This window comes from Acanthisitta chloris, unplaced genomic scaffold (assembly GCF_000695815.1).
Source record: "Acanthisitta chloris isolate BGI_N310 unplaced genomic scaffold, ASM69581v1 scaffold24195, whole genome shotgun sequence".
Taxonomy (NCBI): domain Eukaryota; kingdom Metazoa; phylum Chordata; class Aves; order Passeriformes; family Acanthisittidae; genus Acanthisitta; species Acanthisitta chloris.
In genome coordinates this window covers 117,498-143,256 of record NW_008675702.1, presented here as the reverse complement: position 1 = coordinate 143,256, position 25,759 = coordinate 117,498, and the positions used below count along the sequence as shown (strand labels likewise).

General features: G+C 42.2%; 1 protein-coding gene across 1 annotated transcript in view; it reads left to right on the top strand.

The window, feature by feature from the left end:
- PGBD5 (piggyBac transposable element derived 5) overlaps positions 1–25,759 on the top strand; it is a 34,783-nt gene that overhangs the window by 6,271 nt on the left and 2,753 nt on the right. Inside the window, exons 2-4 of the mRNA XM_009075869.1 lie at positions 1,984–2,118; positions 13,960–14,140; positions 20,618–20,815. Of these exons, the coding sequence (XP_009074117.1) occupies positions 1,984–2,118; positions 13,960–14,140; positions 20,618–20,815 (514 nt within the window). The remainder of the gene's footprint in view (positions 1–1,983; positions 2,119–13,959; positions 14,141–20,617; positions 20,816–25,759) is intronic.

Sequence of the window (25,759 nt, the reverse complement as noted above, 5' to 3'; positions counted from 1 at the left end):
GTAAGCAAGATAAGCACTGCTGCAAGGAGATTTGATGCTGTGGTGCAGAGGTGAGAGGGGATATAATGTAAAGGGGTAAAAGATGTCCTAAAGTGATGATTATACAGCCTTTTCTTTCTGCTGCTCTCCATCATGCAGCAGGGGAGATGATAACAGCTGAACCACACCACTCAGTGGGATCTGGCAGGTAGGAGGGCCTTTCCCGAAGCTGAGGAATTCTTAATGGTTTATCCAACCCCATCCCAATGAATGTGCTCCTTCCCTCTGCACAAGAGATGCAGAAGGCAAAAGCAAATGAGGCCACACATAATATTTTCAAAATGCTGTCAGAATTCTCTGAGGTGGAAGTGGGAAATGCCCCAGGTGGCCTTTAGAAAGGAAGAGCTGTGTTCTGTATGAACCTTGAGAGAGGAAGATTTGGCTGCGGCAGGGAAGCAGGGCAGCTGCAGCTATAAGAACAAATAGCTTTGTGCACAGCTCTCCTTGCTCACATCTGCGTTTTGGTGTATAATTTGAGCATTTCACAAGAGTGCTTTCAGATGGTCCTGTGAATGTTTTATGAGTCCTTAAGAAGTGGAGAGCGTACAAATGACAGTGTGCCGCTGTCACTGTGTGGGGAGGGCAAGGGTGCCTATTTTGGGCTGACAGAGTGATGTTCAACAAACATCTTGTATTCAGGAGGCCAGCAGCTGCTCATTACTGGTACTTAACTGCTTACCCACCAGATCTCTCCTGCAAGCATCGCTCCCAGGTTTAATGCTGCTTTGTTCTCATTTTTGCCACTGACTGTGCACAGATGTGCACAAAAGTAGCACACATGCAGGCGTGGAAAGGTTTGGTCTGGGGGTGAGAGCGTCTGCATACTTGTATCTGAGCCTGTCTCCTGGAAGGATGGTCACTGGAAAAGAACGACTTCCTTTACGTTATAACCCATCTGACTTATTTTAAATGTCTTTAAAAGGGTATGAGTTATGGCCTGCTGGGACTGTGTTCCCCTTGTATTCTAGGAGGGGAGCCTGCAGTGAATTGCTTTGATTTAGAGGTAGATGTCTGTATTTGGCCAGCGTTCATCAGCTGAGACCTTTAAACAGTTTGTAAGCCTTTGTACTTTCACAAGTGACTTGCTAGACAGCTCACACCATGCAGTCAGGTATGTGTATGTTATGCACAGCTACCTGTGAGCTGCGAGGAGGTGCTAGTGCTTTTCTATAGGTGAATTCCACAGTGTAAAACCTAACAGTTTTGCTACTGAAGTAATGGAGGGAAGTGTAACAAAACAGCTAGAAGGAACAGGACTTGTCTTCCATCATCTGGATGCAGAATGCAGAAACTACTTCACTTTCACAGATTTTCATTACTTGCTCCAGTCTGCCTTGTCTTTTTCTGTTCCTGCCTCTTGTTGCTTTATCTTTCTGTCTCCTTTTGTAAAATTTTTCAGCTCCTGAGAGACTTCACGGAAGCTGCTGCCACCAGGAAAAATGTTTTCTCTTTACCACCTCCTTTAGTGGCAGCAGAAAATACCTTTTTCTCCCTTAACTTCTTTCCCTCTTTGATGTGTGTTTTCCTTTGCTGTAAACAAGGAATGTACCTTAAAACATATTGCAGGGGATGTTTGGGTGGAAGGCGTTCCGCCAAACATTATGAAGCTTGGAGAAGGATGTTGCTAATAATCCACTCTCCCTGCCCCATCCCCCACATCATTTTGGAGGGATGTTGAACTGTAGCTGATAATTAGAAGTGTGAGCCATGCAGTGTTTGCAAACCATGTGTAGAACAGCTGTCTACAACAGAGTGTGCCTAGCCAGGCTTTGGTTTCTGGTGGATGGTAGCACTGACCAAAAGTGGGTTTTCTTCTTTGTATGGGGTGATGCACACAAGCACAGTGCAAGGATTGTATTTCCTTGAAAAAATTTAAAGCACACTTTTTTGATCAATCGTGTGTTCTTCTGTTTCTTTGCCCACCTCTTTTCTTGCCAATTGCAGGTACTACATGAGCCCCTGATTGATGAGGATCCTGTTTTCATTGCCACGTGCACAGAGAGGGAACTGCGCAAGAGGAAAAAGAGGAAATTCAGCCTCTGGGTTCGGCAGTGCTCATCCACTGGTTTCATCTGCCAGGTGGGTTTTACCTCTTCAAGTGCCTTGATTCAGTTCCAGCAGGCCCTAAAATGTGTGGCAGGACCAAAGGTAACAGTCACTTCTCTTCATTACCTTGCCAGGGGCAACAGCCTGAATGCAGCAGGTTTCTGACTCCTGCAGATACTAGATCCAACAGACAGTGATGACAAGTTCCTGATGCTCTGTTCGCTGTATGATTTAACTGAGTGTCTGTCTCTAATATTGTCCATCTGGCTGCCAGCCCTAAGCTAATTAAATTGAAATGCAGTTACAAGGTCTGTCTGTTTGTACATCCAAAGTTTATCTAAATGTCTAGGTACTGTGATTTCTGTCATTTTTAATGAGTCAGCTTCTCTCTAAGTATAGCACTGCATCTGTGATAGCCAGCGGTGTCCAGTAGACTAAATCAATATGTTATCAAGATGTCAGTCTTTCTGTGAGCAGCATATTAGTGGGGTTTCCTATTACATATATTTTCACACATCTACTTCTCAATCAAAGAAACAAAATCTGATGTGACTTCAAGGTGAAATGTGAGCTTGAGTGGGACATGTGTTAAAGGGTTTGGTTTTAGTGTTGTAAAGCATTAGGAACATCTTTTAAAATTCTCGTATTACCCTATTGCTGGTGTATTTTGAGAGCCCTTGAAAAATCTGGTCATTAATTTTGATACATAGAGTTGAGGGGGCAGATGCTTTCTGATACTTCTCTTTCCCAAGAGCTGCAAAAACATTGTGTCCTGCATGTTCCAGAGTGGTGGTTCAGAGCTGCAGGTAGGACGTGCATACTGCCTGCTCAGGCTGACTGCATGTCAGAGCTGCAGGGCCTGTGGGTTTGCTCCAGTTGAACATTTGTTCAGAGTAAAATTTGGTCAGTGAATCATCCCGTCTGTTTGAGTAGCTGTGCAAGAGAAGAGGCTCACTGGGAACAGGGTTTTGCATTTTCAGCAATGCTGTTCACTCTGAGAAGAAACTTAGGCTCATATATCTTCCATCCAGGTTTTAAAGCAGCTGTTTTGTCTGATACAAATAGACTCACCTGAAGCATCCTTGGAAGTTTCTGCTCTCAAGGCTTTTGGAAAGTCATTTGCTATATAGAGGCAGTGTCTTTGTTCTCCATGGAGAACTCCACCAATCCCACACACAGTTTATTACTGAAACATATTGGGTACAGCAAGCACAAAGTTTGCTGATCTCCTGCCATGCTCCCGCCAGCCAACTGCCATCAAACTAATAAGTCTTCAGACATGCCAGAAGTTTCAGATTCTGAACTATAATTATGTTGCACCTCCTGTCCTGTCCATTGAGAGAGTAAATTAATGGAATGTCAAATTAAGCAGAATAGATGCTCATGACCACCCTAATCCTCCTGTTCCCTTAATGAATTAGATACTCATGCTTCACTTGCATCCGGATGACGTCCAGGATTATCTTACCAGCTGCCTTCAATTTTCATTCCATGACTTGGCTGCCATTATCAACATGCTAAAATGATTGGGTGAAAAGGACCTTAGGGTAGGGTGAAAAAGAATATATGAGAACATGAATATTCGTAGTAAAATGGAAAAATCTAACCTGGGGAGGGTGGGCATCTTCAACTATGATATGCTTGAAATGCTGTGTTCATTTGTGCCATGTATATGAGGAATCTTGAAGAATCCAAAGTGCTTATTTGGTGGTTGTTTGGGTTATGTACAGTATTAAAACAGAGGTGGGTTTTTTTTCTGTGTTTAACACATGGAGGGAATTGACCTAGACCAGAAGAAAGTCTGATGTTTTCCCCTTCATGTGCATACCTTCCCTTGCATCTCTTGTGAAGCTGCCATCATGAAGGAAGGATTTGTTGCCTGATAGTTAAAGATTGTCTGATCTAATACCTGTCTGCTGTTAGAAAAACCTTACAGCGCCCACTTGGAAATACATAAAATTCCTTAATGCTGTCTGGATTAATTCCCTTCATCATTGTTTCCACATGACATTGATGTCCTTTTATTCAAGATAAAATCGGGCTATCAACACTTCAGAAATCAGGCTAATTCAATTTCAAAAGTCTGAATAATAGATATGTATAAAAAAGTGAGGCTGCCTAGGCAGAAGAGAGAAGTGAGTGTATGAGTGGTTCTCAGGAATGGAAGGAACCTCAAGCAGTCTGTGGTTGTCCTGGCCAAAACCAAGGTCCTCCAAACCTGAATGATAAATTCGATGTTAAAAAATCTCATTTGAGGAGACATCCTGGTTTTCCCAGTGCTCTGCTTTTCCTATAATGAAAAGGGTTGGTTGGTTTGTTTTCCTAATATAAAGTGGATATCCGTGTTTTGAAGCCACATGCTGAGCTACTCTGTGAACTTCGGTTGGCAGGTCACAGGTCAGTTGTTAATGTTAGGAGTTTCAGCTCTTTGAATCCCCAAATTCTTCTTTCTGCTTGTGCTCATGAGCAAAACTCTGAACCATGTTTTTGGCTGTGAGTAAATACTTCTGTTTGATGGCTCATAAATTACTTTTTTTAAGCCAATAATGTTTGGTTAAAAATCCAGCCCAATAAGCCATCTGTGGAACAGAAATGGCATAAATCTCAAATGCTGCTTGTGGATATAAGAAGGTGCATAGGCTTATATATGCATAGTAGAAGCAATATATATATATTAGACTACTCTTCTGTCTTCTCTAGTACAGTAACCTGACTCTATCCTGACAGTTAAGTCTTTGTTTTAAGATGGATGCACAATTTCAGATCATCTCTCTGCTTCGGAATTTCTAAAGCAAAGCATCTTGTTGCAGTGAATAGCTTTGTTGCTGAGCATCTTTCCATGGTCAGCTGGCCAAGTGGGAACATGCAGGAAGGACACATCATTCAGACAACGTAAATATATGTCTACTGCAGTTGAGAACATGAGCAAAACCTTTCAGAGGGTTAGAAGGGCTTCAGGAGAGCTGACTTTGGCAAAGCAGACTGCAGAACTGCCCTGATACAGTTGTCTTTTTCATCTGCCCTTGATGCCAGACATCAAGGTGGCAGCAGCTCCTGCTGCAGGAGGGAGCTTGGGCCTTCTCATTTCTTTCTTTCTAATTCAGTGAGAACAATAAACTCAGCTTTTGCAGGACCTCAGGTGTCCCTCTCTGCTCCATCTTTGCTTTGTTCCCTACGATCTATTTCCCTGTATACCACTTATATTTCTCTACTTACCACTAAGACACTTTTCAAACCAATATTGTAATGTCTTGGTTGCAGTTTAAATAATTGCAGTAGCTTAGAAGTCTTTCTTAAAGTATGTGCTGAGTAAGTCATCCTATTTAAATCAAAACTCTATTTATGTCAGTTTTTATTTCTCTCTTTTTCTCTCAAAATGTGGAACGCTTGCTTGTAAAAGATGTTCATAAATATGATTGGTAGGACTTTTTTCCATTTTAGATATAGCAATATTGCTTATCAAGAAATGATGAAGAGAGTTCCCAAATATCAGATCAGGGCTATTTATTTTGTCCTGGTAGGACGCATTGTGCTCTCTGAATTTCTTGTGTGGCTCAATAGGAATGAACGTGGTGATGAGTAACTATCACTGAGTGATGCCTAGTCCTTTTATAGCTCCTCCGGCATAAGAAGGATTTCTGATCATTTTTCAGGAGAAGCAAGCACAGGATGCTGCTGAACTCCAGCACTGAACCCCATGGAGAGTCAGGCAGAATGGGCTATTCCCATAGTGACTCATCCTGAACCACAGACACATAGCACAAATGTAACCCTAAAGATAGTCCCTGACCCAAAGAGTAATCAACAAAATGGAAGGCAGTATGTAGATAGTAGAGAGCGCTGCAAAGCAACGGTCAAGCAATATTAATCACTGTGATAGGCAGTAATGGAATTAGCTCATCAACGTAATTATTTACTTAAAAAAACTGTGATATCATGGTGAGGAAGAAATTACTTTATGGATGTGAATATTCTTTCCTATTCATTGAGATGAATTTTATTCTCTGAGGCTATACTGGATGCATTTCCCTTCCCACACTCACTCTCTGCCACTGAATATTGGGCTCTGCACTTGCTTTTATTCTCTGGCAGAAAATTCTTGCAATAATGCATTTAATTTTCACTAATATCCCTGTGAAATATGTTGCCCAGATTTATGAAGTCCTTTAGGTCCTTGTGCTGGGACTGAATTTGAGTTTCCACCTTTCACTGCTTACCCTGAAGAAGTGATGAGTCAGAACAGATTAAGGAAAAGTACTGTGACTCTGCAGCTTGAGTCTTCCCATGTTCCTGAAGGATCAGTGACTTCCACGATCGCTGTGTTTAGAGTGAAACCTAGATCAGGGTGGCCTCTGCCTAAGAGGGTAAGAAATAGCTGTGTCCCCAAAGAACAGCAGTATCACTGAAGGCAGATGTCTGAGGCCACTCTACAGATCAGTGGTAGAGCTTTCAGTTGCAGCAAAACCCCCCCAAACCATGTAAACATGCTTTTATATTAAATGCTATAGATAATTTCAGACAGGGTAAGTACAGTCAGTTTGAATACTTCATAACCCTGTTGATGTTACAGGGTAAGAACTTACATCCAGATTTTAGAGAAACTGAGATTGTGCCCTGACGAATTTATAATTTCACAACACACTATGTAAGTGCATTCAGTCAATGGGAAAGGGAGGGGTGAATAAACCTGGAGTGAGTTTTATTTTCAAGGTCAGACTTGCAGGAGAGTTAGCCATCTGTGCATTTGTTTGATAAAGCTGCTCAGAAATGTTGGTGTTTCAGCCTATTTAAGTTTTGTTTAGAGATTAGTCTGAGCCCTTGGGTTTCTTTAAACAGTGCCCTGGTAATTTTTCTGTTGCTGGAACAGTTGCATATGGAATGCACAGATGTAGCAGCTGCTTTGAGGAGGTTCTCAAGGTCAGGCTTTGGCTGGAAGGGGATCCCAGGAAATGTGATTGCCTTCATTTGTCAGTCACTGGTGGCTGGAAAATCCTATCTGCTTTCTTTCTCTGGCTCCCACCAGGCTTTGGCTTTTTAATGCACAAGATTCTGTACTGTCAGCATCTGAGAATCCCAGATCTCAATTAAAAGTCAATTATCCTCTTGCTCAGTGGTATTAAGTGGGAAAGGTAGCTTTGCAGATGTGTGGTGGGCCAGCCCTATTAATGTTTGTGAAGTTTACAATCTTACCATGTTTCTAGATTAATGGGAAAATCAAACGTATATGTGGCATAAGGCAAAGATTTCTCAGAGTTTACACTGAGATGTCTATTTTTAGTTGGATATGAAGGTTATTTTTTAATTCCCATCTGGGGTGCTAGGAGTTTATGACAATAAAACTATGTGTATAGTTGTGTCCTTTCTGCAGCTATTGTTGCTCAGTGCAACTCTGCCTGGGGAAGGAGGCTAAAAGCAGCAGAGCCTCGTCTCTTCCACACTTAATAGTTTTGCCATAGGAACACTACTCGTCGATCCCATCCCTTTGTGCTAGGTGCTGTAGGCAGGACAAAAAGACAATATCTCCCCAAGCAAGTTTAGTATCTGAATGCAAGATGGAGGCTTAAGCTTCCCACAGCAAGTCACTTTAATTCAGATGTGTTCTGGCTGCCCAGAGGACTCTGGAAGGAGGCTGAGTACAGCAGTATTTCCTGGCTAAGGCACCTGGCAGTGAGCTGGGACTAACACACTGCTAGGTACCAGTATATGCCCTACTCCTGGTGAGCCTGCACAGCCCAGGCAGTCCCTAGCCTTGTTACTCCTGCTTAGGAATGAGCTGGATCCTTCATGTTACTGATTTGTCATCTTCTGGTCTTGTTTTAAGATTTTATGCCCTTTTTATGAATTTTCCTCCTTTGGCTACTATGTGTTATTCTCTCAACAGTTACAGTACTTCTGATAGTTTATACTTTTCTTACCTTACATCACTTATATATCTTCTCACATCTCCTCACTTAGACATCTTCTCACAGCTCAATGTGAATTTTCTTAGAAAAACAAAGCCAATGTTGTGCAGTTGTGTGGCACCAGAGTGAAGCCTCAATCACTGGCCTGAGCTGAGCTGCCAGTTGAACAGGGAGAGCCTGAAAAAAAAATTAAGAAGCATTAGGGCCAATGCATTGATTTGCATTGATTAACAATTGCCTTGTGAGGATTGCATTCTTTCTAGGAAAGGTTTTGAAGAGCAAAAGGAAAGAGCTCTGCTGACATTAGTAGTGATTTCCAGGCAGGCAGAAGGGCAGCATGGAAAGAGGCAAACATGGGCTTGTTTTGCATTAGTGGTTGGATGCCTAGCTTCATGGGGCAAATGCAGGCAAGAATCAGTGTACTGACAAGGTAGAGGAGGAGATCAATAGGAAAGCCTAAACCATAAAGGCCTGTCTTCATTTTCCAGCCCCATTTCTGTTTGATGCTCCAAAGAAGTGGGAGCTGGCAGAAGCCTGACGCAGTGAAAGCAAAGGGTTAGGCAAGTAATCTGAGGGGCAGAGCACTGTATGGATGTCAAGATACATTTTAGCAAGGCCAAAAGGAAGAAGGATGATTGCAGTAATTGAGAGGAGAGCCAGGCAGTTCTTAGGTATTTGAAAGAATAGGAAATGATTTATGTGGAGCTGTTACAGATAATGAATCTGCCTGACCTAGATGTTGCCTGAGAGAAGCTGCTGAGAGAAATCTGTGTTTGGTAATCCATGGGTTGTTGGTCCTTCTTACAGGTAAGATGTCGTAGTGCCCTCAGTGATAAAGAAATAACATGGCAAGAAAAACAAAGATCTTTAAACCGTATTGGACTTGCGCTGTCAATTCTACCAGCATTTTTCTGCCAGTCTTGTTAAGAGCTTTTTAGAAACTTCGAAAAATGTGTGCAGGCAAAGCAGGTATTTGTCAGTCCTTGGCACGAAGATGTTAGCTGGATCTGCATGTTAATGCGGATAGAAATAATTCAAAATAGGATGCAGAGGGAGAAAAGAAGGGGACCAGGGAGAGAGCTCTGTAAGGAACACCAAGAGCTAGCTGAGAATGGACTGGAAAACTTGTGTGTCTCTTGTATACTATTTTGAAAGTAGCATTTAGAAATAGGAAGAGAATGAAGAGGAGCTAAAATAAATGAAAAGATCTGGTCTTGGTAAGAACACCATCAGTGGTGCCAACAGCTGCTGAGACAGAGCTAGACCTAAGAGCTGGCTGGGAAGAGATTGTTAAAGAAGGGGGGAATATGAACTGGAGCAGATTTAGGGTGAGACTGGAGGTGACAGTCTCCCAACAGCGTTTGTAATGGCAACAGTTAGAGATGAGGTTTAGGATGAGAGGGAAAGACAAGAGTGAGGCAGAATCTAGAAGGTAGTGCTAGGAATGAGCAGGTATGTATTTGGCTGTGAAGTCTAAAGAAAAAGTTATTTTTTGATAGCTATTTAAGACCCAAGAAGTATGACTACTTTTATTTGTCCCTTCTTGTATAACTGTACCATCTGAAAACATGGCTTCTGTTTTGTGGTTGTTTAGGATCTGCCCTTTGTGGGATATTTTTCCACAATGGAGCTTTCAAAAATCTTCATTCTGTTTATTACTACCTCCGCCCTTTTTTTTTCTTCCAAATGTCACCTATTTCATTTGAGAATTGTACCCTGGCGTGCTTCAATTATGTATGAAGGTGGAGTACTTGGGGTGTGCTATTCACAAGTGCTTTCAATATGCCATCTGAGCTTTGAATATGAGGAGAATCACCAATATTTTAGTTTCTAGGGCTTGTTCTCTTAAATGTGCAGTCAAGATGCAGCTTTTGTTCCTAAGTGTTTCGTTTTTCACTCAGTTTCTGAGGGACCATGTGAACCTTCCACATGAATTTTCCATAGAGTAAATTGCTAGCACAGTTTCCTAGCGCAAGGAAATTTGTCTTCTCTGAGACCATCCTTCCTCTGGTAGCACTCTCTTCAGCAGTCTGCCTCTATAACCAAACATACTTGGAGTGACAAGTGATTGACTTTCATCTCATCTGTCGTCATGTGAAATCTCCAGCTCAGAAAGTGAAGCCTTTTCTGATTGCCTCTACAGGCAAATGGTCTTTCCAGAACAGTTTGCTCTCTTTTTTTTTTGACTTGGAAGAGCTCAGCACAGTCTTCATCCATACCCTGTCACTCAGGCACTCAGGTGTTTGGGCTGATACCTGCTTTTGCATTTGTGATGGGAAGAGGCAGAAGCAGTTGTAGGTGGAAGAAAAGATGAACCAGAGACTATGAAGGTTTTTTTTCCTATTGTCAGGTCTTTAAAGAGAGAAGGCTGTTAGGATGTTGCATGGAGACCAAAGGCAGAAGAGAGGAGGGTTTGTGGGATGAGTTAAGCAGTGTAAGAAGAGAGAGCTGGTATTGCGTACTGGGATTAAAACATGTTGCATTGAAAGTATCTGGTGTAGTAGGGCTGCCATAGATAGAGAGATGGATGATTGTGTCACTGTTCTGATAAGAAACAAATAATTGAGGGATGACTAGGGAAAGCTCCATTTCTGCCTGGATTAAAAATCTTCAGCCTGTAGTTGCCTCCTAAGTCAAATGATGCTAGAACTATAGGAGTTATCCCATTTAGCCCTATAGATCAAATGGATCAATAGCCACTAGAAAAAGATACACAGTGATATTCAAGATCTCTGCAGATATTCAAGAAGGATTGCTTTGACTGTCACCCACCGAAGCAGAGGGTGGTGCTGCCAGCTTCTCCGTCTGTTATCCAGCAACAGTTGTCGAGCCTGTACTTCTGGTGATATTTTGCTGTTGGTGCACATGGAAAGGGCACAAAGCTCTAACGCTGTCCCAGGGCAAACCAGAAGGTCTAGTGAAGAGTTTAACAAACATTTTTGGGAGCAGCTTCTGACTGTGTCTGTGAAGGTCTTGCAGCCAATTTCTGTCAATTTGTGCTTTTTCTGCAGGCTGCTGACTCTTAAATACCCCCTCTAATGCAGTACAGAAAGGGAGGGAATGCTGTGGGCTTCAGTAGGCAGGATCTTCGTGATTTGAGGCAGAATGAAATAGGCTGGATGAGAGGATAGGGAGAGGAAAAACAAAGGCCATATGGGATCCTAGGCATTTTCAAAGATATTTGAAGCTATGCCTTTGCCAGTTATCTGTACCTAGCCACTGTTTCACAGCACCTTTATGCCTTCCAGCATTGTGCTGTGGTCACCCATCTTCCCAATAGAGCTGGGCATGATAAAGCTTTGAACTATGTTTCTCCAAAACAAGAAATACTGTGCCAAGAACATAGGCTGTTGTTGGATAGGCAACGGAGTGCCCAAGGAGAAAAAGAAAAGGGGGTGTATTTAACACTGGAGCATCAGCAGTGCATATGGATGTTTGAGTAAATGCCACCGGGGAGGTGAACAGAGCAAAATGACAGCCAGGTGCACAGAGAATTCTGCTAACAAAACCTATGGAGTATGTAGCATCCTAGTATGAAAATAGTGGTACCTCAGTGGATCCTTGCATTGTGGGAATGTTCTTTAAAGTAGCTGCTTGCAGACACAAACCATCCCACAGTGAGGGAGCAGTTGGCACACCAGCAGTGCCAGATGACTGTCTCATCCCTTGGAGGGATGGTACAAGGAACATAGAATGAGGATGGAGCAGGAGAGACTCCTGATTAGCCAAGATTTACCAGACTGGGGGAGGTAAGGTGTAGGACACTTGTATAGGCTTGGAGATTCCTGCTTTGCTTTCAGCTCAGCTGCTATTTCAAGGTCAAAACTAACCTGTCTGCATCTTCTGTCTCCACTGCCATGTCTGTAGTTTTAAGGGTTTGATGTGTGGTCTCTGTGCTGGCATACTAGTAACTAATCATAATTTCGTTGCCAATAATCATGAAATACCTTTGCTGTAAATTTGGAACAGTCTGCCCTTTGAATGCATTCCACTGTTAAGCTGCTCTCTGGAGCTGTGATTAATAACCTAAATGACTTGTCATAATTAGCTAGTCCACAGCCTTAGAATTGAGGAAAGCAAAAATTTGACAGCTTTCAAAAGTAAGTGGAGCAGGATCAGGAAGCCTACACATGTCACTGCCTTTGTCCTCAGCTGGAAGCTGTTTCAATCAAAAAAGGGATTTTAATTTTATTTAAAGATAAATAATGTGTATTTAAGACTTCCTTTTAATATGTGCTCTACTTCCTTTTGGAATTAGTGTGTGTTTGTCCTTGCACCAACTTTGTTCTTTAGCCTGTCAGTTCCTTCAAAACACAATTTCTGTCTCATTTGTCAGAGATTTCATACACAGCACACTCTGAGGTCTGTTCCATGATGCATGAATTTCTAGGGACTATTGCATAAAATATGTCTAGAATACCAGTGCTGGGAGATATACCATCTAAAATAGGGAGAAGCTGTTTAATTGAATTTTGTTCTTCTCTAAGATGGATTATTGGGAGCACTTCTGCAAACATGAGTATTTTTGTACTCTGATCATTGCAATGAACTTTCGTTTGCAGCAAGGTGTGTTGGTAAGAGAAATATGCTGTACAGGAAAGCAGTGCTGTATGTTTTGCATGGTTGAAGTCTCAAACAAACTTAACTAAATTGTGGATATATGGCTCCAGAAGAAAGGCCCCTAAAAACTGAATAAGTTTCAGCTTTTTCTCTGACAGGTAAAATTTTCTGGAATTGATGAAGGATTTGAGTATTTCAGATCCAAAGTCTCAGAGACAGGGCTGGGTAAATTTTTCAGAAAATTTGAATTTGTGTGTGTTTTTAAATCTTTGCAGGTTCTGTGGTGTTACAGTGCTGTGTGGGTGACTGAGCAATGTCTGCTTCCTCTCATTTCTCTTTCCAGCAGATTTTCTTTCTGCTGGCTCTTAGAACAAGGTGAGGGTTGGATGCCTCATTAGCTTTATTAGGCATTGAACTTTGGTGAAAGTTATGCTTCTAAAATATCATCAGTGAAATAAAATGAAAGGCTTGTGTCCCTCTGCATGGCAACGCAGGAGACTCCCATTCTGGAGGGGTCACTGGTAGGAATGAAGCAATAGCTTGACTTCAGTGTTCTTTCAGTTGGTGAGACTGTGTTTGGTTAATCGCATCACTAAGGGATAAATGTTCCTGCACCCTTAACAGGAACATGTGTCCACCTGCAGATGTTGGTGACAGCTCTCCTGAAATGCGTAGCGGTATGGACTTCAGAGCAGGATATGCTCTGAAGCTACTGCAGCCCGCTGCAAGTGAGCCAGGGGTTTCCCTCTTAACCACAGCATATTGTGCTGTACCCATCTCCCTAGTTCAATATGTTTTGGTGAGTTGTCTCCAAATCATGATTTAAGCAAAGGATCTAAGAATTAGCACTGTGCCTGGAGAGTTTGATGAGGATGTTCTGGCTGGTTGGGGATGTGTTTTGCTGGCTCCTCTCATTTATGGGGGTGCACATGCACTTGCATCACAGCCTAATGGTTACTGCCAACAGGAAATAAATCTGAATATTAATGCAGTGAAAGTTAAATGGGTCATTTCCTTCTGGTCATCTTGTACTGGATTTTCTTGAAACTGAGGTTTCCATGCTCTCCTTTAGCTGGCAGCATTGAAGTCTATGCAGATTCAGTACAACACGTTATCTCAGATATGACTGGAATCTTTTCCTACCAAGCAATCTTCAAGCTGCACAACAGTGACAGGAGCCTCAGGAAGTCCTTAAGATGAGGTGAAGCATGTTATATTTATTGGTAGCTGTGCCAGCTAACCTGAGGTGGTTTTAAAGCAACAGCCCCTTGAAAAGGATTTTAATTAGCATTTTATAAACTGTGTCTGCTGCCTTGATTCTTAGCTTGTCTTGAGCTGTGCAGGTATGCTAAGAATTGCATTTGCTCCCTCTAGTTTCTTTATAACCTTTTCTTACCATTTCTCATTTAAGATTTATGTCCATCTCAAAGAAGGGAGTGGTGCTGATGGGCTGGATGCTTTGAAGAACAAACCGCAGCTTCACAGTATGGTGGCCAAAAGCCTTTGTCAGAATGCCTCTGGGAAAAACTACATCATCTTCACAGGTCCAAGCATTACCAGCCTGAATCTCTTCGAAGAATTTGAGAAGCAAGGTATGTATCAGGTGACTCACTGGGTTTTAATGGTGACAGACCCAGGAGCTTCCTGCTACTGGATTAAAAAATCCTCCAAAAGTCTTCACTGGTATTTCAGTTCCTTGTATAGATAAGTTGTTAATCTCTAAGAAGAGTTCTCATTCATGAATAGCTACTACACAGAGGACTTTCTAAGTTGCTTTTTAAATCTTCAAAATGAGGATATAAAATAATTTTAAATAAGGTTATTTAAAGTCTTTGCTTTTGTTCTTTGCCTTAGAAATGGGAGGTCAATTCTCTTATATGGCCTGGGGGACTTCTCAAGGGGTTTCCTGTGTGCCTGTGATTTTTCTGGTCCTGGTTTGAAAGACTAGGAATGGGATGAATCCTTAGAGATGTGCCTTAGAACTGTTTGTTGGTTTAATATCTGTTAAAGATGTGACTTCTCTAAATGACACTTAATGCTGTTGCAAAAGCCCTGGCAAAATTTGCTTTTTTCTTTTCTTGCATCAGCAAGAATCATCAGCATAGCTTGATAGGACAGTTTTTTAATTTTGGAAGCATAATAAACTCTACATTAGAAAATCACACTTGCCAGCAGAATGTCTGTTGATATGGCTCTCCCAGCAAGTTTCTTGAGCCATCTCAGGTTATCTTTTCTATCAAATGCCCCCTCGCCTTGGGCGTGGAAAAGCCATGTGTTGCTTTGCTTTCAGAAATGCTGAAGACTTGACTCCTCTTAAATTACAGAATCCTGCACTCTTGCCAGTCAGTTATAAGTCATCTCATGCAATTCTCAGCTCATTCTTTGATCGCCAGAACCTTTCACGGTTGATATGTGTAGAATAGATCCTTCATCGCAGTAAGGTTGGAGGTTGGCATTATGCATCACAGCTATGAGGCTGTTTGCTGTTTCAACACAGCACTGATGTCTGAGTTTTTCTTTTGGCTTTGCAGAAAATTAATATGCCACATATACTATTATATTAATGAAACATGGCCCAAAGCAGGGGGAAAGCATGGGAATTGAGACAGTATGCTGATGCTCATTTAAAATGAGAAAACCAGTGAGCTGCACCAGTGCTGTAGTTGAACACACTGTGCTGACACTGAGGACTGTCTCAGCTGAGCTCCATGCAGGACTTAGCTCCTGCATTATTTTAGGTAAGCTCACTGAGTACAGTGGAATACCTGCATATTCTCATAAAAGAGCCATGGCTTCCCAAATGCTGTGGACAGCCAAATGGGAAAGAAGTAAAGCATCTTTCTAGTGCTCTGGAGTTTTTCCCCTGAGCAGAGACCAATATTCAGTAAATAGCTTTTCACAGCTGATTCTAAACATTGCTTTTTAAGACTATCAAATCAGTGATGCAAAATGTGGGTTTTAAAAAATACGGAGGATAACCCACATACTCCTAGCACCTGAGAATAAAAATTAAGATTTAAATGTAAAGACTGACAGATAAAAACTTGACTGCTGAGTTGCACCCTTTATGCCCTGCTAGGGAGGCATAAAGACAATCTGGTGCGAGCCAGTTTCCATAACCTTGGTGAAAAAAATGCATGGCTACTAAACCAGCTGAGTGTTTATTACCTGCAGATAATTCAAATTGTTCACAGGGTTGAATTATTCATGGGCTTTACACTGCACAGATCATTCAAATTAATGGTTTCTAGCAGGTAACAAATTCGGTAATGTCTTTTTAAAGCATGTAATTTTGACTTACTATCTGATCAAATATGCTAATGCAATACTGAGATTTCAGTTTGGTTCATGATTTGTTATGTAGCTTCATGAGGCTTTATGATCTTTGACAGCTGCCTTCAAAATTATGCTGCAGATCTGGTACACATTATTACCTTCCTAGGGTTGAAGCTATGAGGTGGGTGGGGGGTGGGACACTAAGATGGCAGGTTTATTGGCTTTGCAAAATAGCATAGCACTCCTATATAAATAAGATCATGGGGAGAAAAGCATATCTGTTTAACAAGGTGATGGGATTGTCTGCATTTGTCACGAGTTACTAGGGATTAGCTCAGAGGTTTTGCAGAGGGATGTTGAACTGGCAGGGCTATGAGACACTGGGAGAGGTGAGATGTTTGAGATGTCAAGCCATGGTGAAATCAGTAAGAGCCTTGGAGGAGATGATGTTTACTGACTCTGCTGCGAAGCAGATAGTCAATCACCAGCACCTGCTGGGATCCTACTGCATTGGCAGGACATTTGGGGAGAGGCAGGCAGAGCAGCCTGCACTTGGCAGAGACATCTCTCCTGATCTATCACAGAGTCACCCTCAGCAATTAAGTCAATGTTGAGATTTTTTGGTATGTGGCTTAGCCAACTAAATCTGAACAGGACCACACTCAGTGTCCTGAGAGCCTGTTGAAAAGCATCTATGCTCAGGTGCTCAGAACAGTTCAATACCCATTCTCAAACTGATGAATTTACTTATTTTGTTCAAGAAAATTTAGTTTCTGGGCTAGAGCTGGATCAGCAATAGAAAGATCCCATTGAGAACTGAAAGCAAAAAGAAATTGGCATTGAACTTAATTGCTTTATGCTGTTTGGGAGTCTTGTGGGTTTTTTTGGTGGCTGTCAACAGAGAAGTAGGGGGAGATTTAAATAAGCTCATGCTTGGAAGCCATAAACTTCCTGGGAACATAAAAGTGACATTTAAAGAAAGAAAAGAATTCTGGAAAATCTGGAGTCACCCACTACAACTGTTATTAGTTCCTCTCAAAATTCTTGATGAAAAGGACCTGGGGTCTTGGTAGCCAGTGAGCTGAACATGAGTCAGCAGCATGCCCTGGCAGCAAAGCTGGTCAACACTGTCCCAGGCTGTGTTAACAAGAGTGTAGCCCATAGATCGAGGGAGATGATTACTGCCTCCTCCTTCACACAGTTTTGGACAACATGTCCCCCAGTACCAGAAAGGCACTGATAAGCTGGAGTAAGTTCAGCATTGGGCCACCGGCCTGAGCAGACGCTCTGCTGTGGGGAGGGAGCTGTGCTTATTCGAGAAGAGAAGGCGTTGGGGGGGACACAGCAGCAGCCTTAGGCTACCCTGAGGAGCTTGTCGAGAGAGTGGAGCTGGCTTTTCACAGTGGTGCCTGGTGAAAGGATGAAAAACAACAGACGTAGGCTGAAACAAGAGATATTCAGACTAGATGCAAGGTTTTTCGTGAGGGCAGTGAAGCAGGATGCCAAGACAGGTGGTGCAGTCTCTGTCCTTGGAGGTTTTCAAGCCCAGACAAGATAAAGCCCTGACCATCACTGTCTAGCCTCAAAGTTGACCCTGCTCTGGCAGGGAATGGGACTAGAGGCCTCCTGAGTTGCTTTTCAACCTAAATTATGCTTTAATCCATAGGATCCTGTGATCCGATGAGGACTTTTGTGGAATCTTAACTATTGTTTGCTTTTGCTAACCCTAGCCCACACATGCATTACTGGTAAAAACACAGTGTTCTTTGTTTAGAGTCTGCTGTGCAGCACCTTCCCTGTACCACAGCAGACAATAATGTGCCTAGTAATATAAAGGGATGTCGGTGAACATAATTCTAAGATCTGTGAAGATACCAAGAACTGAGAAAACTTCAGAAAATAAGACAGGACACTTTGATCTTTTTCAAAATCGAAAACCTGAATAGACCTCTTTTTTATTTTTGGAGGGACATACAAAGCATTTCTTTCTCTGGCTTCTGAATAGAACTGGAAACCTGCACTGAAATGCCCCAGATTCTCTGTTCTGCGAGCAGACAGCTGTCACTGCTATTGCTGTGACATTCATTCACAGTGCACTCCCCTTTCTCCCCCTCTAAGCATTAGTGTTGTCCATTAGAGGGGACAGAACCTCCTAAAGCCCTGTGTCCCATGCTTCCCTTAAACACATGATCCCCAAAAGTCCCTTTTGCACATTCTGAACCAGCAGGAGCAGCTGGCTGTGTCTGACAGAGGGGCTGGGGTTGGCAAAGGTGCAAAAGCTGCCAGCCTGGCACTCCCACAAGCTTTGTAGGATCGTGCAGCTCCAGCTCATAGACTAAAGCAAACTCTCTTCTTTTCCCCACAACAGGCTCCCCAGCTGCCCTAGCTCTGACTTGACCCAGTGTTGCATGCAGAATAAATGACTGCAGAATGTGTATTTTTGCCTGAATTGGCTCAAGCCTGACAGCCTTCACAAACAGTGCTAGAGAAGGTGTGGTGAAATAGGCTTCAGCACAAGCTCTCTGGGGCCTGGAGGTTCTGGAGATGAGTTTTAGGTGACTACACCACATTTCCTCATCTTTGCTAAACTATTTTGGGTGTATTCATTTATATGCACATACAGTTTAGGGAGACCAGAGGAGAACAACCTGTCTCCACACAAACACCTGTTATGATTCTGATTTAATTACACACAAAAACTTAATTGAGCCAGATGGGCATAATTTTTGTTGCTTCTATTGCTATAGTAACTGGGTGGTTTTAAAAAACTCTACAGATTAAGGGTGTCATCCACGATGAGAGACGCTAGTAAATCTGCAGAAGTGCTGCACTTTTCTAGACTGTACAGCAGGAAGTGTGTGTGGTGTGTTCCTGAGAGAGAAGATGGTTCCCATTATTCTGTATGAGGAGTGAAACATCTGCTAGAAGCTTTCTGCAGGCTTATTGCTACAATAAAAGGCAAGGCTGCAATTAATTATTGTGGGATCTCAGAGGTGGCTATTGCTGTTTTGAAGCTCTAGAACAATAATGTAGTTATTTACTTGGTTTTATACCATTGCAGTCTCCTGGAGAGACTATCATGTTTCAGTGAAATTCTTCTCAGGCTTGCTTGTTATCAGAGTGGGAAGATCTTAATGTTGGCTAGAAGAAAGCTTTCTAAAAGTTTGCGGGTACGTGACCTATGCTGTTTGGGTACTTCTTAGCAAGACAAAAAATTTTTACTAAGTGTCTTCCTCTGGAGGTACAGTTCCTTCTATATTGATTGTAAGCCTGTTGTCATCAGGCTTTTCTCATTGTCTTCTGTATAAGGAATTTATGGATTTCCAGAGACTGATTGATTAATTAGAAATAACTGATGGAGTGCAGGTTTCCTCCTTCAGAATGAAGTTTCCCCATTGCTGTTTTGGTTGACCTTCTTCTGACATCAGTAGCTTAAATTTCTGATGGAAGAGCCTTAGCTCCTTGCAGATCTGCCCACAACAACAGGACCAATTAATGAGTATTTGCAATTATTTTAGTAGTATTCCTGTAGTATCCATGAGCTGTTGAGGGGACTCTTAGCATGTCAGTCATTATATGAACCAAGCACAAAGGCTGCACTGGCACTCAAGAGCTTAGGTCATTCCAGAAAGACCGAGGCAGAAGAGCCACATAAGTGGAAACCCAAGAACACAGGTAGCAGGCTTAGGGAAAGCCAGACACTGTATTCTGACTTTGCATTTCCTCTGTAAAGATATCATGCAAAATTCAGCACAAAAATTTTGATCAAGCAGACTTAGCTGACAGATGAGCATTAAGCTACCAAAAGATGTGTGCAGATGTCACCTGTTTCCAGGCCCATTGTTTTTTTCCACTCAGCTGTTGTTATTAATGTTGTTTCCAAATCTTGTTTGTGCCCTCCTGGCTGCATTGAGATGTGTTTTGTGGTGTTAGATTTTATTTATTGTCTCTCACATAGGAAAAGGACAATATATCTGTGAGCAGCAGACTCTGTTGCCTGTGGAGCCTCTGATGTCTATGCAGGACAAGATCAGTGCCCACTCAGCTAGGACACTGTGTGGTTTAGCTCTTTTCCCTCAAATCAGTTTTTACTGAACTTGTATTTCCATCTTCTCCATCCTTCTAGCATATGAGTTTTTAAAATCAGCTGGTGGTTTCAGTGGTTCTTAACTGCTTAAGCAGCTTTTCCTTAGCAAACCAGGAAATCAAGAACCTGGCAGCACAGTGAAGCAGTAGATTAAACCAGAGTTTGTCACCTATTGTATATTGTGATTAAAAGCATCATGGAAGTCATGTAGGAGAATTTATTTCAGTTAATATCTAAGATGCTATAGCTTCCCCTACCTCCCTGCTCACTCCATAATATATTCTTAGTTAAACATCAAAGACTTTCTTGGGTCATAAATTCTGGTTTATTCCATACTGCATATCACCATTGGAGTTTTTTTCAGACCAATTTTAAACATGTGAAGACTATTACACAGATTGTAGATGCTATTGCTAGGAAAATAGTCTGAATTATTTTTCTTGTTGTTTCATCATGACTGTGCAGGAGGTGCCAGTACAGTTCTATCAAGAGAGCAGGCTTTCTGCACTTGTCTCAGTTTCCAGAGACATTTGTGTAGGACACAAATCTTTTGATATTACAGAAGAAAACCAGTTGGCTGACATATCTGTTGGACTTGTAGGGCAAGTTCTTTCTCTACTCAGGTCATTCAGACTTGCTCTGCTTCTTTTACTCTCTGGGTTCATGTGATGGTTTGCTGACGGGCAGTGCATTTGTTCACGTGCAGAGATTTACTGCTGTGGGTTGCTGAGCACCAGGAAGAGTGACTGCACAGGCCTACCTCCATCCATGCTGAACAATTCTGAAACTCCACAGTCCAGAGGACAGTACAGAATAAGAATGAAGGGAAACATGTCCTTGATCTGCTGGTACAATAAAGGGCACTTTCGTTTTCTGACCAACGCCTATTCACCAGTTCAACAAGGTAAGCAGTATTCCTACCTCACATCTCAAAAGTGCACATGCTTTATGTCACAAGGCAAAATGAGTCATTGAGTTTGATAATCAGCCTGAACAAAGAGCTTGGTTGTAATTGATCATAATATCCTAGATAAACAGTTGCAGTAGTGATTACTTCCCTTTTGTGTCTTCCTACAGCTACTCTTTTGTCCCATACAAAGGTTAAAAGCCTAATGCAGCCTCCTTTGCCTGAGCTGGTGGAAGCAATGTCCTTTGAGGTATAAAGATTATATCTTTGCTGGTGGTCAGAGAGGCAAGCCTTATTTACACAGCCTCTTGTAGGATTGCTGCTACAGAAAAATTAATAAGCATCATGATGTAGTTAGAACTCTGAGCAGACCCTACAATTAATTTCTCTTATCCAGTAAAAACTTAGTCAGAAACAAACATCTTTTGGCCAGAAGTAAATACAATTAAAGCTTCCTGTTGTACGTTAAATTGATTTTTAGCAGTTGATGAAAAGAAACCAAAACAGATAATTTGGATAGTTCAAATAATTGCAGAGAGCTTCTCGATACTGAAATCTTTTTTTCTTCTTGAAAGTATACAGATAGTTTAAAGAACATTTGGATACCTCTGTAAAATGCAATATGACAAGCTAACTCTTTGAAATCAGCTTTATAGTGAAAATACTGTTTGTTTCTTATAATTTCTATTATTCAGATTTATGTATAACTGCCAGAGACAAGTAAGAATAATCTAAACCTTTAAATGTAAAGCCACCAATTGAAAGGTATCTTCTACACTCATTTTCTGAATCCCAGGCAACTCTCACATGTGTGCCCAGACTACAGAAGCAAAGTTAAGGTCTAGAGTTACTGTATGGTAGGCTGAGGGGCTGGCTTAGTGTGTTGTTTAGTGCCTTTCCAGAAGGCTCATTATCTTAGCCAAGTGTGGCTGATTCTGAGGAATTCTGCTGGGCACTCCAGCAGGGTTAGGACTTGATGAATCACATGGACTGGTGTCTGAGCACAAATGCTGAGAATATATATGTGAAGGAAATAAGACACTTTGAGGACCCTGCTGAAGTCAGTCCCTGGGGCAGTGTTGCTCCCTAGGAGGGGCATTCACCATCAGGATTTGTGCTGTTTTCCTTGTGCGTTTTGTTGGATTTAGATTATTCAGCTGCACTAAGTGAATAAGAGTTATCACTACATGTCACCTATTTTTTTATAGACTAGCATGGAGTATTTGGTTTTAATTCATCAATATTATTAGAAAAATATTCCATTTGTAAATATCAGTGCTAACTGCCCTGTTAAGAGGGGGAGCAAAAGCAAACTGTGCTGGCAGCATTCTTTGCAAGCAGCACATGGAGATGTTAGCTGTTGTGCTTGTGGTTGACTTTGGGTCTGTTTTGGCATAGATGGGATTGTAGGTTGTGTCTGTGAGGTAGTTTAATGTCCACTGATTAGGACCTCTGTGTGTGAGGCACAAGAACTGCCCAACACATTGCTCACCAAATTCTGTCTAGGACAGTGGACACAGTTCATGGTGAATCAGAGCAGAAAATAGAGACTGGCTTTTAAAAGAGTGGTGCCTTTTAAAGGAGAGCCTTTAGTAGAGACCTGGGAACAGATGGAGACTCAGTGGGAAGGCAAGAGAGCAGATTGCCTGCCTCTGATTTGGCATCTCTAAAGTCATGCAGCAAAGCTAGTTTAAACCAACTTGAAGCTGGACCACCAAAGTCTCCTCTAAGGCATGTAAATGTAGAGGAGGAAGAGGAGGAATCTCTGCACCTTGAGGCCAGCCTATAGCGTAGACCTGCTAAGCATGTGTGTTAGATGGGAGAAGGAGTAGGGACTAAGGGTGTTGAAAGCCCATGCAAGGCAATTGAACAGTCTGGTGCCAGTGGGGTTGCCTGATGATGCATGGTGCGTGTTTGCACTTGGTTGAGTGTAAATGTTTATTGGCTGGAGGAGGCTGTGAAGAGAAAACCTTAAAAACAGAAGGCAAGAGATGGTCAAAAGAACACTTAAGATGAAAAAAGAGGTGGATGTAGCTAATAATGAACTATTTATTGCATTTTAAAGGAAAGTTGAGGAGGTAAATCTTACCTGTATTCAGATTGCAAATCCCACCCAGGCCAGGGGCACCAGGAGGGCACTACACTTGTCAGAGCTGATCTATGAATACTATTCTTAGATGCAGCAGGTTATTTATTATGGATGTTTTAAACCAACTTGTCATAATACATCATCTCAGATACTAAAGGATGAGCCTTACTTCTTTAGTCTTGCAAAAATGTCCTGCTTACTCTGCTATCAAGTATGTAGTTTCTGCCCACAATAAAATCCAGGAAGGGGTTTTGCATTCCCTTAAATGTTAACTTGAGTTTAATTTTTCCTTGTGCCTGTATTATGGAACTAAGAAGTCAAAAGAGCTTGGGACCCCCAGAGAGTAAAAATTACCCTTATTCTAAAGCATGTGCTTGCCCAAACATCTCCATCTGTGGGACAAGGCTGCATTTTTGTTTGTTCACTCTCACTCTAGATTTGGTGCCCTCTCCCCCAGCATCTCCATTGGTATGTTCTGGAAATAACTATAATCTTTTCTATTTTTCATATGAAGCAGGATAGAGCAGGCAGCAACCTCACTTGCTGCACAGTACGATGATCAGGTTAACACTGTTGAACCCAAAGTCTAAGTAGTAGCTTCTTTTTGAGAAGAACTTTCACAGGTGCTTGTCATTAACCATGACAATATAGTTTCCTGAAAAAAATCAGTTTGTGAGATTGGCACAGAATTGAAAAATCTCACAAAGAAACGATGTTTAAAGGTATGCTTTGGGACAGGTAAGCCTAAGGTTTCAACCTGACATTTCCATGTGCCCTTAATGTCCTACATTCAGGAGGTTGTCCCCAGTAATGCTGAGATGGGGGTGGAGCCAGAGGACACTGATGCAACTCTGACAAAGAGCTGTAACAAATCTAAGTCCTGATAAAAAGCCATGTGGGACTTGGATCATGCCATGCTCTCTTTATTATATTGTTATGACTTTTCCAAGACGGATGAAAGTCCTATTATTGAGACTCTTCATTTAAAAAAAACCCACCCATAATTCTAGCTCATAAACATCACAGATAGGCCTAGAATAAGTGTTTTGAGGAAACAAACATATGTAAACCTTTGTCTTTCTGCTTGTGTCATTTGGGGTGGTATTTCCTGAGGTTTGCTTGACAAGCATACAGCTTAAAAATTTAAATTAGAGGGTTAAAAAAAAAACTCAATACAAAAAGTTATGCCCTTCTATGGTGGCGACATGGAGGCAAAGGCAGGCTGTGGCTGCAGAGCAGGCAGTGTGTTCCCTGGAGTACTGCCAGGGATGGGAACACAGCGATGCTGGGGGAGGACCAGGAGGGGAAGCTGCTCATCGGATGTGCGGGTGAGTCAGCTGGCTTGGGACTGCTTGCCACAGAGACCTGCAGCTAGGAACAGCCCAGCTCAGTTGTCCTCCCTGGGGAGGTGAACTATGGCTGCAAAAACAAGCCTAGGGAAGGCTGAAAAATAATGGTCCTATAAAGCTATTTATGCTCTCAAAACAGAGAAATGGAATACAATAGAAAGTGAGGGGGAATATATGGTACCCATATCACTGCCACTGCAGTGCATTCTTTTAAGGATTATGACTACAAAGCAAACAGCAAAGGAAATACAAATCCTCCAAAGGAAGAGAAGGGGAAGAAAGAGGGGAGCAAGATGAGAAAGGAGGGGATTTTTTTTTTCATAAACACTGATACTAAGAACATACTTACCCTTTCCCGACCTGCCCCGGTGGGATGGCAAATGATTTTGCAGTGCTGATGTGACAGGCTGGTGGTGTATCAGCCCTTTTTGCCTCATGCTGGCCAGATTCTTGTGGGATTCATTGAAAGAATCAAAACCACACTATAATAATTGTGTGAATGTAATGAAGGATTTATTTATTTGATTGGGTTTTCCCCTTCTTGGGCTACATTTACACTCAGCTCATGGTGACAGAGGTGAAAGGATAATGTATTGAGCAATTTAGAGGTGATATAATTTTGGACCCTTGAAAAATCAGACTTTAAAGACCCCAGATAAATTGCTGCATGGCTCAGCTGTAACATGGCATTTTGTATGTGTTGCAAGTCTTGCTCCAAAATAGAGCCTGCCAGCTAGGACAGCACGGGGGGCTTGACAGAGATAATGGATGGAATGAGGCTTCCAGCTGAAGGAATGAAATGGTGAAGTCTGTAATCAAAACGTGAGTAGCATTTTAGGGCTGATTGTAAAAGAGTTGGCAGAAGGAAGGCAATGAGAGTTTGTTTGAAGGCTTGAGAAATGAGAAAGCCCAGAATTGTACCTGTACTGAAACAATGCTGAGAAAGGATGCAGCCAAGCCTGTGCTTCTCTGGACATGGAGAAAATAGTGTTGTGCCAGAGAGAGAGAGTAGGGATCCTCACTAGACAGTGTGCCACAGACATGGAGCAAGAGGGGGTCCATACCCTGGAGACCAGTGAACCCTGGAGGGACACAGACTGCTATGCTATCAGTTTGGTTTACTCACCCTCACGCCCCTACAGGGATTTTCCTGGGGAAGAAGGACAGGAGCAATAAATCAGAAAACAGCTAGGGAAGTTTCTTAGGAGAGCATTGGACCCACAAATACTGCTGTGGTGTTGGATAAGACCAGGTCAGAGTTGCATCATGTGAGGGAATAGGGCCTGTTCTTGGCATAAGCTGCTCTAGGCATCTTTGTCTATGCAGAGAGTGGTTGGTAGGTAGCCACAGGGGACCTGTTGCCTTACCACAGGTTTCTACAGCAGACAGGATAATTGTCCCCCGTGATGAGCTAAAGGGCCAATCCCCAGCTGACTAGGCAGGGCAGGAAATACCACTCACAGGCAGAGAAATGTGTGCTTGGCTCTGCTGAGCAACCTAAGT